This window comes from Fundulus heteroclitus, chromosome 10, assembly GCF_011125445.2.
Source record: "Fundulus heteroclitus isolate FHET01 chromosome 10, MU-UCD_Fhet_4.1, whole genome shotgun sequence".
Lineage (NCBI taxonomy): Eukaryota > Metazoa > Chordata > Actinopteri > Cyprinodontiformes > Fundulidae > Fundulus > Fundulus heteroclitus.
In genome coordinates, this window is record NC_046370.1 from 491,929 (window position 1) to 504,396 (window position 12,468).

Below are 12,468 nucleotides of genomic sequence, written 5' to 3' on the forward strand. Positions count from 1 at the left end.
TTTGGGGCCATAAGGGTTGACATTTGAACATATGCATCATAACGAAGCCCAGCACTTTCCTGACAATAATTAATGGCCGTTTTGCAATAAATAAGCCACTCCTACGCTTGCAGCCATCTTTTTTTTGCCCTTACCTCGGACATCCAGCTTGCACTCCACTTCATCCTGACCCAGGTCATTGACCGCCATGCAGGAGTATTTGCCCGCGTCGAAAGTGCCCGGCTTGCGGATGTTGAGCGTCAGCACCCCTTGGTTGTTCTGCATCAAAAACTTGGGATCCTCACCGATGATCATTCTGTTCTTCATCCAGACGATCTTAGGCTGAAGATGCAGGGAATGTAAAAGATGCAATGGATTGGCTTAAATGTATCTAAATATTTTATTTACACTCCAACCACAAACATCAATGTCTTTAATCAGGAGTCCAGACTTTAACTGGGCCACTCTAACACATCAATTGATCTAAATCCTGCGCCTGCCGAGGAACGGCAACCCCGCAGCATGATGAATCACAGCAGTTAATCACTAATTATTAATTAGAAGTCATCTAACAATTAGACGACATTTGGTTTCACTGCATTTTATTTAGGTGTATCATAATTGTTTGTTTTTTCCCATGCCACTGAACAAATATAGACTAATTTGATCTGTGTCACAAAAACATGTAGAAGTTTATGGTTGTAATGTGATAAAATTGATTGAAAGGATATGGATATTTTTACAAAGTCTTCAGATTATTTCATTTTATCCAGCTGGTGTACCTTGGGAAAGCCTCTCACAGAACAGCTGATTGCAGTGCTGTACCCAGCTACAACAGATCTGTCCACCAGGGGCTGAGTAAATTTGGGTGCACAGGCCATGTCCATCTCCTTGTAGGAAGTTTGTTTCTGCTCCAGGCCTGAGGTAAATAAAAAAAAAAAGGTCTGTTGCAGAGAACTCTGTTTACTCTGTTCACAGATTACAAAACCACATTTTACGGGTCAGAAACTGTGGTGGAGTAATGACAGAGCTCAGCATCACATGCACTGCCTGATGCTGCGTAATGCACAGAGCACACACACACACACACACACACCTGTTTTAGCAATGGTGGCCGTGTTCTTGCTGAACCGCGGCTCCTCGCTCAGGCCGCAGAGGTTCTCGCTGTAGACCCGGAACATGTACTCATTACCCATGATCAGATCTGAGACTGTGCAGTTTGTCCGTCTGTTGTGTTCGTAAACAGTGAACCATTCCTGGTGGGAGAAAGACGGAAATACTTCATCAAGACGAAAAAAATGTTGATCATGTGGATTATTAGGTCCCCCTTTTTTTAAAATATATATAATCTCAGATCAGGTCAAATTTTCCCTCCCTACCTTAGTCTTCATGTCAGCTTTCTGGATGGTGTATCCGGTGATCTCACAGTTGCCGTCATCTTTTGGGGGCTCCCACTCCAGTGCGGCATTGAACCCCCAGACGTCTGTCACCCTCACATTCAGTGGAGGCCCAGGCTTCTCTGTTTGGGTTTTGTTGAAACCGCTTAGACACCATCTCTCCCATTTTTACGTAAATAATAATTTCTTAATAATAATTCTCATCATAAGAATGATGTCAACTTTACCAATGATCCTGATGTCGATGGAGGCTCTGTCCTCCATGTTCTCAATCTTCAGGACCAGCTCGTATTTTCCAGAGTGCTCTCTTTCTGCCGAGCGTATGAAGAGGATGCTGTCTACGTTTGTGGTGCGAACGTTCACCATCTTGGGATCAACCGGCTGGCCATCCTTGAACCAAGATGCCACAGGATGGGGCTTACCCTGTGACCAGAAGAAAAAATTAAGAAAACAGAAATCACACAAGCTGAATCTTTTATTTATTGTTACATCATGTGCATGAAACCTCCACAGTTATAGGCCCGTCTGGCAAAAACAAAGAGATGTGTAAAAAGCCTCAAGATAAATTTATCCTTGATTGGAGGAGCATAATCTCAATCTAAAAAAAACAACTAAAAAGCTTAATTAAAAAGATTAATTGGAGCATGTTTTCCCTGTGGGACAAAGACCTTAAATAAAGTAATTTTTTTTATCAAAATCACCTGTGCACACAATTAGTATGAACAAAATCTATAACATAATTAGATAAATTAATAGACTGAAGAATTGCACAGTAGTAGATGAGGGAGTACTGGTGCCTTGCAGCAGAAAGGTCCTGGGTTCAAATCTGAGCCTGGGATCTGTTTGCCTGCTCTCCCAGTGCATGTGTTGGGGCTCTCTGGGTACTCTGTCTTCCTCCCTAATTCCAAACACTTGACTTTTGGGTTATTAGGTTACTTCAAAATTGCGTTTGTGTGCATTTTTTTGTTCTGTGTCACTTTGTTTTGGACTGGCAGGCAGGGTGGAGTCCTCCTCTGGCCCAATGCCCCCAGGCGACCACGCACTGATAATGGTGTATAGAAAATAGATGACTATAACATAAGTTAATTATTTTAAAAAATTATAAATTTAAACTTGGGCTGCTGTTGCCTTGCAGCAAGAAGGTCCTGGGTTGAAGTCCTACCCTTGCCCTGGGTCTTTCTGCATGGAGTTTGCATGCATGGGTTCTCTCCGGGTACTCCAGCTTCCTCCCACAGTCCAAAAACATGACTGTTAGGTTAATTGGCCTCTCTAAATTCTCCTTAGGTGTGAGTGTGAATGGTTGTTTGTCCTGTTTGTCTCTGTGTTGCTGCGATAGACTGGTGACCTATCCAGGGTGTACCCCGCCTCTCACCCATTGAAATGTTCAAGATAGACACCAGCATCCCTCGCAACCCCAAAAGGGATAAACGTGTTGGAAGATGGATGGATACAAATTTAAACTTTTTAAGTTGTTTAGTGTGGCTTGAAACTTTTAAGATGCAATCCATGACTTCCTGTTCATGGAAGTCATGGATTGCACCACTCTTCAACACGGGGAAAAAAAACAAGAAAACATGCCATCCAAGCAGATGAAATTTATATTGATCGCCATAAATCAAGAAAGCATCTCCAAATAAATTGCTTTTCACCTAGAATTGCTTATATTTACAGTGAGAGCAGCAATTAAAAAAACGATGTTGCTTGAAAACCCAAGTTTAACCCACGACGGGATTAAACTTGGGTAGCATCACTAAGTCTCCATACGGATCTTTTATCTTAAGCCTTTTGTGCACATCTTCACCAGGAGTGGCAATAATTGCTGATGTGCAGTGCTAAAAGGAAATAAATTGCTGGATAATGTGTTTGGAGCTTGAGCTAATTCTAACCTGGAATGGGATGGTCAGGTTAATCTTTTCTCCAACTTTTCGGATGTATTTTGTTCTCAGCTCACGTGGAAGGCGGATCTTTGGATATTCTGAGGCGAGAAACAGACATCCGGTTAAAACACAATAAACTTTAGTAATTTATTGAGTAATCTGGTGCCAGTAAGTCTCTTAAAGTACAGCAGGCTTTAAGACGCTTACTTTCATTCATCCTGAATGAATGCGCACTTTATTTCATATATTTTAGGAGAGGGTTATCAAACAAAATCTTTGGTGATCTCTGTAAACAACTGGGCACATGTTTGAATTTATTGTGGATTTTTCTAATTTATACATGGTCAAAATATACATTCAAGTTCAAAAATATATGCCCCCCATTCCCCTAATATTCAGATAATTATTTATTTACTAATCAGTAGCCATTAACAAGCTTCTGGTGTTAGATTTTTTGGCCACTGGTCTAAGCTGAATTGGTGGTTTATCTAAATTGCTTGGTTTTAAACATTGACGTACATTTTAAGCATAGACCATAAAGTTTGATCAGAGTTCAGATTGTGACAATTCCAAAGGCTGAGTGATATTCTGTTTTATCCATTATTCATTTTACTGTCTGTTTGGGGTTGTTTCCCTTTAGGAACACCTAGCTGTGTCCAAGTTTCAATACTGAAAACTTGTCATTGGGGTGAATATCTCCATCTTTGTCTCAGCTGACCATCACACCTCTCTCCACGTCCATAATAAAAACACTGGATCCTTTTTCTTGCTAAGCACCTTCTCAGTCGTCTCTGAGTTGTTCTTAAACCTCTGCGCCATTTCTTCACCAAGTGTGACATTTTTGGTCAAATGATTTAAAGTTGGGCCGGCTGGGTAACACAACTGGATAATGATACGAAAACACATCAAACGTTTGCTTTAGAATGGCTAATTTTAAGCTTTTGGAACAGCCTAACACTGGTCCTGTTAACGATTGTGCTTAAAAGTCGGGCCTGGGGCTGAAAACCAACTCATTCAAACAAACTATGCAAATTCAACGAAGAAGAGCTGGAAGCTTGGTGATTGTCACGCCGATTGTCAACCACACACGCGGTTGAGGTGTGTTTATCTACAGGTCCTTTGAGCAAATATCAGCGGTGATGTAGATGTATAATTTTGACTCTGTGTGATTGATAGAAAATCCACAACAAGTTTAAACTTGACATTCATCGTTAAACATGCACCTCAGAACTGTAGAGCTATGCTTCAAGATGTGAATTAAAACCCCTGACATGCTTCGGGGAGTTTAGTGGAGTCCTTTTTACTTGTCCGCATCTGAAGCCGCTCCACTCACCAACAACCTCGCGGATGGTAACGGGCTGTGACAGTGTGGCAGGCGGACTGCGACCGGCAATGTTTACTGCCACCACCCTGAAATTGATCTTCTCTCCCACGGGGAGGCCACGCACCACATACCCCTGCTTCTCCCACAGATCCGTGTTCGCCGCTACCCACTCAGTGTCTGACAACAGCAACAAAGAGCAGCACATAGTAAATCACAGTGAATGGTGTTTTAACTTCTCCGAGTTTGCTTTTGCTCGCAACACAGTGTGGGACTGTCGTACCGCCCTCTTTGCAATACTCAATGACGTAGCCGTCCAGACCGCCGGCTCCGATCTTCTCCGGGGCGAGCCACCTCAAGGTGCATGTGCTGTCTGTCACATCGTGGACCATCAGACGCGTCGGCTCGCTGGTTGGGGCTGAAGGCGACAAAACGAGAGACTTGATAGAGTAGGTGACTGCCACGGCTAAAAGAAGGGTGAGGCTCACAGGGAGTGACAAGTTGAGGGTGTGAAAATATTCAGTGAAAAGAGTTGTGAAACTTACCGATGGGCATGAAGGGTTTGGAGTTCAGACTTGGCTGAGACAAGCCAATGCTGTTGACAGCAAACACCCTCATTTCATACAGGACTCCTTCAATCATCCTCTTGGCCTCGTATGTGGTGGATTCATATACGTCAAAGTTGAGCTTCGTCCATCTTGAGGAGCCTTTCTTCTTTCTTTCCATGAGATAACCTGTTGGGGTCATACTCCCAATTTTAGATGTCTCTGAAATATCTTTGGTACATAGGCACCCAGAAATGACATAAACAGCGGTGACGCAACCGGCTAATTACCTTTGATCGGTGCACCACCGTCAAATTTAGGGGGCTCCCAAACAATGGTGGCACAGTCCTCGCCCACTCCGGTGCATTTGACATTCTCAGGGGGGTCGGGCACATCTGAAACGACATGCGGGTTAGTTTTCCCATTACCAAAGTACTGGTTGTTAAAACACAGTTGTTGGTGATGATGATAAACACCAGCAAGTAGTTCCTGAGCAAATGTATTCCTTACCCACAATTTTTATAAACAACACAGCCTTGTCCTCTCCTGCAGGGTTGGTGACACAGATGCTGTAGTTGCCCTCATCACCTCTCTCGGCACCCTCAATGACAAAACAGCTGAGGTCCTTCCTGGACTCCACCTTTACCCGCCCCTCAGTGGCTGTGATTGGCTAAAACACAGGAAGTCATAGAAGCTAGGACCACAAAGTGTTTATAGCTATAGTTCACCTGCCATACATTCCAAATAACCTAAATGAAAAGGTTTATAGATGGGAAGAAAAGCAAGATTAATAGGAAATGTTCGTTTCAGGACCCCACTGGGTGTCAGAAATGAACAATTTAGGACAATACATTTAAATAACAAATATTATATTTATGAATTCATATCTGTGCCATTAAACTCACAAGAAATGTACTCATACTCCCTGTATAAATGCATTGCTATAATTTCTTGTGCACTAAAGTGATGGTTGGGGTTATATTCTGGGGCGTTAATTTGGGATCAGATGGTGAAAAGGTTAGGAACTCTGGCTCTACTGCACAGTGACTGCTGTCAGATCCTTGCCTCATCTCCTTTGGACCAAACCACAGTGGGCGCCGGCTCTCCCGTGATCTCCACATCCAGACGAAGCTTGTTGCCTGCCACCACAATAATGGTGTTCTGAGAGACCATGTTTCCTGTGGTGTCCAGGTGGATCTTTGGTGGATCTGTTTATTTAGAGGGGGGAAAAAACATAAGAAGAGGGACTCAGTGAACAAAATAACTCAATAGTATAAGTTGAGTTATGATTTGTTTCAGATGACGACTCCTACCTTGTCTCGGTACGTAGTCAATCTTAATTTCTGGATCGAGAGAGAGAGAAAGAGGAGTTGGACAGTTTTATGTTTGTATTATTATATATGCGCTCTTGGCGGCTTTGAAAACATTTCTGTCCTCCTCACCCAAAAAGTTAAGTTTGGCAGAAAGTGACAGAGCATATCCATCGGGAACAAACGTGTAGTCTCCAGCGTCCTCTGGCTTCACGTTGTCAATAACCAGTCGGTGAAACCTGACACGAGGATTACACAACGCGATGTTAGCGTAACCAGCATGAATGTGTCTGGCATTAACTTTTTACAAAGGTCCAACCATGCTTGGTACACATGATGCTATTCTCACCTTCCAATGTGAGTCATCTTGATGCGCTCGCTTGGCAACACCTCCACTCCATCTTTGAACCACTTGCCTGTGACCTTGTCATCGGACACTTCACACTTGAACATGGCCTGGTCTGTCGCCCTGACTGTCAGGTCAGCAATGTCCTGCAGCACCTCCAGCTCCTTCTCTGAATGCACAAGAGAAAACAACCCATGAGGAAACAATCAGGTCGAGAACAGAATCGTGTCGACGGTGTGAGATGCTCTACGAGCTTCCTGCCTCGGAGCAGTATCCATACCCCATTAGCTTGTGCAGATTCATCACTTTACAACCGACATCTTCAGGGTATTTTATTATGAGTGTGTGGTGTGATCAGGGGTTAGGGTTAGGGTTTAATGTCATGCTTTTGCTACCTGTAAGCAGATAATGATCAGAATGGACAGAAATCAAGACTTTAAAATGCTGATCTGGTCGTAATGAATCCATAATGTGGTTCACTAAGTGAGTTGAGTTACTAAAATAATACTTTTCTCCTTTAATGAATATAACCGTACATGTGAGTAAAAAACATTTAACTGTATATTTAGTTAAATGTTGAAAATGCTTAATAAACATTGCGTTAACCGTCAATAAATCAGTTTTCTGCCCTACCTTCCACCTCCAGCTCTCCTTTGGTGTGCCCTCCGTTTGTCCAGGCGTGGTACATCCCAGCATCATCCAGCGTGGCCTCCTGGATGATAAGCGTGTGCTTTTTCCCGTCCTTCTTGAAGCGATACTTTGTGGATTCCTTGTCTTTGATAAGCTCCTGATCCTCAAAGTACCTTCGGGTTCACGAGACATAAATGTATAGATGAGATGTCAGTCGGGGAGTCAGCTGAAAAGCATCCTCCGTGGATTTGCTTTGATGTTTAAATGTTGAAGAACAGTGACGTGTACTGACCACATGACATGAGCACCCTCCTCAGACACCTCAATCTCAAACTCCACTCTTTCTCCCACGACCACATGATAGTCATCCATCAGCTTGGTGATGGTGATGGGGGGCTCTGGTGTACCATTAGGGGAGAGATGTTACCAACACCGTGTTCATGATGTGTCCTCTTTGTAATTTCAGGTTGATAATCAGAATACGTGAGAAAGCAAACAGAGATTTTGCACCTTTGACGTACACCTCTGTGGAACACTTGTCATCGCCGACCACACACTCGTACGCAGCGTCATCGGACAGGTTGGCCTTGTTGATGGTGAGTGTTCGGACATTACCGATGGCCTCCATGACGTACCTGGTGACAGGACAGATTAGGTTTCAGTCTATGGCGTAGAAAGATTGTTTCAGACAGGGGTTGCATGCCACCATCTGGGTTTGAGTTTGTTTGTTTGACACTTTTTAGCTTGAAAGCGTTAAAATGATTGTGCCTTGTCAAATTATTCATATCCTTTAACCTTTTTTTAATTTTAAAAATGCAATCACTAGCTTCATCAGACAGACCAACACAAAGTAGTGCATTAAGAAGTGGAAGGAAAATTATTCATGAGTTTTTAATTTATGAAACAAACAATAATCTGAAAATAATGGTGCATTTGTGTTCAGGCCCCTTGAATCTGACACCCCGAAATGAAACCCAGAAGAAACCAAAACAGAGTCACAGTTAAACAGCAGCAACCCTACAAGGAGATGGCTGACCACCTCATCAGATTCAGCAGCTCTGGAGGAGCTGCAAAGACCCACAGCTCAGGTGGGTAAATATGTTGGTAAGACAACTAGTAGCCATGCACTCTACAAATCTGGCTGTCATGGAAGAGCGGCAGGAAGAAAGCCATTATTGAAAGAATGTCACAAAAAGGACATTGTCCCCAGACCGTGTGGGGGACATAGGAACACGAGAAAGAAAGTGCTCTGGACTACTGAATTCCTAAAGGGATATTGAAGGCACATAAAAAATAACGTTTGTGTGCACACCAGATATTTTCTGATGCCGAAAGTATATGGTGCGCACAAGAAAGTATCTGGTGTACATGGGAAAGTATGTGGTGTACATGAGAAAGTATGTGGTGAGCATGAGAAAGTATCTAGTGTGCATCGGAAAGTTAATGTTTTTATTTACTTTCAATGTCCCTTTAGGAGCTCCTTACTGGTCAGATGAAACCAATTTTTTTGCGTATAAAACACATCTGTGGTGGAAAACTAACAGCACATTCACCCCACAGTCAAACCTGGTGGTGGCGACATCATACTGTGTGGATGCGTTTATTAAGCTGGGACAGAGACGCTGGTCAGAGTTGATGGGAAGATGGATGGAGCTAAATCTAATTGAGAATCCTCGGCAGGACTTTAACATTCATGTTCACAAAGGTTCTCTATCCAATCCGACTGAGCTGAAGATATTTTTGCAAACAAGTAGATGCAAACAGGGTAGTAGAGACATACCCAGAAATGCTGTAATTGCAGTGAGAGGTAGTTCTACAAAGCGTCGACTCAAGAAGCTGAATATAAATGCACGCCACACTTTTTAGATTTTAATTTTTGAAAAAATTGAAAATGAATGTACTTTTCGGTGTTCGTTTCCAGCATTAAATCCTAATAAAATGCACCAACTGTGAATACTTTTGCATGGTTTTGTAGAGACAGCTCTTTGTGTTGCGGCATATGTGAACTGGTTTGCTTGGGGGGGGCTTGAGATCTCCTTTCTACTCGGAGGCTCCTCATGACAGCCTAAAAATAAAACACGGTGACGACAGAATCGTCTCCAAATGGGAGGATGTGGCACTGGTAATTTTAGCTCGATATTTATAAAGCACTGCCCATTAAGTCCATCTCAGCTTGATTATTTTGACTCCACGATACAAGGCAACAAAGAAGGAAAAGTGTCTAATAAAAATAAAGACATAAAATATATTTATAGCAAAGGGAACTGGTCAGGAGGAATGTGTGTGCAACGGGTAATGCTTTGAAACATGTACTTGGCTGAGGGTTTGATCTCCTGGCCATTCTTCAACCATTTGACCTGGACGTTGGGATCGAGAACCTCACACGACATGACGATTTTCTTGCCCTTTTCCACCGAGTAGCAAGACTCGAGCCTCTTCAGGAAAGCTGGGAAGTCACAGAGAAAGCTCATTTACTCGCAACTTCAAAAATATGTCAACGTTTGCCCACCCTGTAACCCCCTTATTTCCTCCTAGCTTTTTCAACACCCCTTAAGGTCTCCCCGACTCCACCCCTCCTCCACACTGGCCTGACTTACCCTCGCTATGTTTCTGCACCTCTTTCATCTTTTTTAGGCGTTTCAACATGCCTCTCAGGTCAGTAATGCCATACTGGAAGGCGATTTTCTCATACTCGCTTGGGTGGGCACTTTTGAGCAACTCCCACACGTCAATCTCTGGTTCTTGTTTCTCAGGTTTCTTCTTCCTGTAAGTAACGGAAAGTAACGGAAAAGAGATTTGAATTAAAGAGGATTTCATTGCGTGTTTACGATTATGTTGCAAACTAAATGAAGCTCATCGTGGTACTTTTTAGCAGCTTTTAGCAGGGCACTGAAATCCAGGTCTCCTTCATCCTCTCCAGCATCTCTGTGTATGTAGAAACAGAATATAAACTGAGCTAATGGAAATTAAATTGCCCACAATGCAAGACAAAAATGGACTGAAAGCCATGCGATATGACAGAAGTGCACGTATTCCCCATCTAAGACTGCAGACACAGACTAAATTGAAATCCCCGAAGCACTCACGCTCTTTTGAACGCAGACAAAATATCTGCTTGGTCCTCCTGATGTGCAGCTGTAAGAAGAGAAGTTGCAGACAACGCACGTTATTGCTGGATGGGATCAAAACGGCGAGGCGCGCAGAATCCGCAGCGGGCCAGGGTCCATTTTCACTCACCCTCCACGGTGATCTCAAAGGTTGAGCTGTCACACTTGTCCTTAGCGGTCACCTCGCACCTGTAGCCTCCAGCATCTCCAGCCACCACTTTGATGATCTTCATCTCATACGTGTAGATCTTGGGAAGATTGGAGGACAATAAGTTAGAGACACTGCTTTGCCAAAAGTTTTCATGCCCCTCAAAACACACCTAAAAGTTCCATTGAATTTCACTGTGGTAGGGTTTTATATATATTAGCTCGACGCGAGGAAAAAACAACAACCTGGTTTTATTTTATTTCTTTACAAACGTCAGTATGAAAAGCATTTTGTGCAGTCAGACTCCTTACCCTGCAGCTCAACTTCAGAAATGGCCTAAATAGAGCTAATGAAAACCAAGGAGTCCAGCGGACAGGTCAGGGAGAAAGAAATACATTTTTGTCAAAGTCCATTGGTGAAGAAACAGCTTCCAGAAGACCAAAGAACACAGCGGACGACAGGAAAGTTAGTCCTGAACCAAGATCCTGGGCTCTGAACATCTCCCAGAGGTCTGCTCAATCCATCATCTGAACACAGATACAGGGTGGACCACCTGCAGATCAAAGTCATGGCCGTCCACCTAAACTGACAGGCTGGACAAGGAGAGCATTAATCAGAGAAGCAGCCAAGAGGTCACTCTGGAGGAGCTGCAGAGAACTACAGCTCATATTGGAGAACCTGTGGGCAGATCGACTATTAGTGGTGGACTCCATAAACCTGGTATTTTTTAGAAAAGTAGCAAGAAAAAAAAGTGTGAGTTTAAATAAATCTATGAAAGGTCCAGTTTGCAGTTTGTAGGAGACACAGGATAAGAATCAGCTTTATTGGCCATGGCTGCGAACAATCGAGGCGTTTGGCTTCAGTTAGAGCGGTCACGGCATCCGGACATTAGATTTAAATATAAAAGCAACAGCATGCACATCTATGTTTTTTTTATATGAAAATAAAAAACAAAGAGAGACAGCCTGGAGAAGAAACTATCTCTGTGACCGACTTAAAGGAAAAAGTCTGAACAGTTTGTGTGCAGGATGTGTGGGCTCTGCAGAGATATTAGCAAACGTGGAAGACATTGCTCTAGTCAGACTAGACCAAATAGGAGCTGGCACAAAATATATATCTCAGCATTATGCTGTGGGAATTATTTTCTTCCACAGGTGCAAATAAGCTTGTCAGCGCTAAGGGAGAGATGCATGAAGATTAATTCTGGCCAAGTTTGAAGCCTTTAAGTTTGAAACCTGTTAAAGGCTGCAAATGTCTTGAGATATGTGCAGAAAATCCCACCCCAGCAGGACAACAATCCCAAACATTCAGCCAGAGCTACAATGGGTCAGATCAAAGCATATTAATGTGTTAGAATGGCCCAGTCAACGTCAAAGATTTTATTTATTTTGAGAGTCTTAGAAAGACTTAAGAATTGATCATCACAGATGCTTTTCATCTGCATAGCTATTTTATCGAGTGAAAATGTATAATCTACAGTTCTGTCTCACTTTGTGTCGGCCTATAACGTAAAATCCTGTTGAAATAAATGCTGGTTGGTGGTTGTGATGCAGGAAATGCTGTTCAATGTGTTTATATACAGAAACAAACACGAACACACCTTGGTGTTTCTGTCGTATGTTTCTTTGAACTGCATGTGTTTCCCAGCCTTGCTTCCCAGGTCCAGCCACTTGCCCTTCAACCATTTCATGGTGGGTTTTCTCGTCAGAGTACTCGAATCCACCTTGGCTATGAAGGTCACGTCGGATCCTGCCAGTTCCCGGGAAAGCAAAGCGTCAACCAAAAACACTTTCTGACATTTTACACGT

General features: G+C 43.0%; 1 protein-coding gene across 6 annotated transcripts in view; it reads right to left on the minus strand.

Annotated features, from left to right (window-relative positions):
* The window catches only part of mybpc2b (myosin binding protein Cb), a 28,587-nt gene that overhangs the window by 301 nt on the left and 15,818 nt on the right, over window positions 1-12,468 (minus strand). For all 6 annotated transcript variants that reach the window (XM_012863123.3, XM_021316803.2, XM_012863122.3 and 3 more), the window contains 24 exons: window positions 12,261-12,409; window positions 10,643-10,760; window positions 10,492-10,540; window positions 10,271-10,330; window positions 10,003-10,169; window positions 9,719-9,851; window positions 7,916-8,040; window positions 7,698-7,803; window positions 7,409-7,578; window positions 6,779-6,944; window positions 6,562-6,668; window positions 6,433-6,462; window positions 6,185-6,327; window positions 5,630-5,789; window positions 5,410-5,514; window positions 5,120-5,308; window positions 4,858-4,992; window positions 4,587-4,754; window positions 3,263-3,351; window positions 1,604-1,799; window positions 1,359-1,498; window positions 1,076-1,235; window positions 762-898; window positions 135-321 (listed from right to left, as the gene is read on the minus strand). In XM_012863123.3, coding sequence (XP_012718577.2) covers window positions 135-321; window positions 762-898; window positions 1,076-1,235; window positions 1,359-1,498; window positions 1,604-1,799; window positions 3,263-3,351; window positions 4,587-4,754; window positions 4,858-4,992; window positions 5,120-5,308; window positions 5,410-5,514; window positions 5,630-5,789; window positions 6,185-6,327; window positions 6,433-6,462; window positions 6,562-6,668; window positions 6,779-6,944; window positions 7,409-7,578; window positions 7,698-7,803; window positions 7,916-8,040; window positions 9,719-9,851; window positions 10,003-10,169; window positions 10,271-10,330; window positions 10,492-10,540; window positions 10,643-10,760; window positions 12,261-12,409 — 3,189 coding nt within the window. The remainder of the gene's footprint in view (window positions 1-134; window positions 322-761; window positions 899-1,075; window positions 1,236-1,358; window positions 1,499-1,603; window positions 1,800-3,262; window positions 3,352-4,586; window positions 4,755-4,857; window positions 4,993-5,119; window positions 5,309-5,409; window positions 5,515-5,629; window positions 5,790-6,184; window positions 6,328-6,432; window positions 6,463-6,561; window positions 6,669-6,778; window positions 6,945-7,408; window positions 7,579-7,697; window positions 7,804-7,915; window positions 8,041-9,718; window positions 9,852-10,002; window positions 10,170-10,270; window positions 10,331-10,491; window positions 10,541-10,642; window positions 10,761-12,260; window positions 12,410-12,468) is intronic.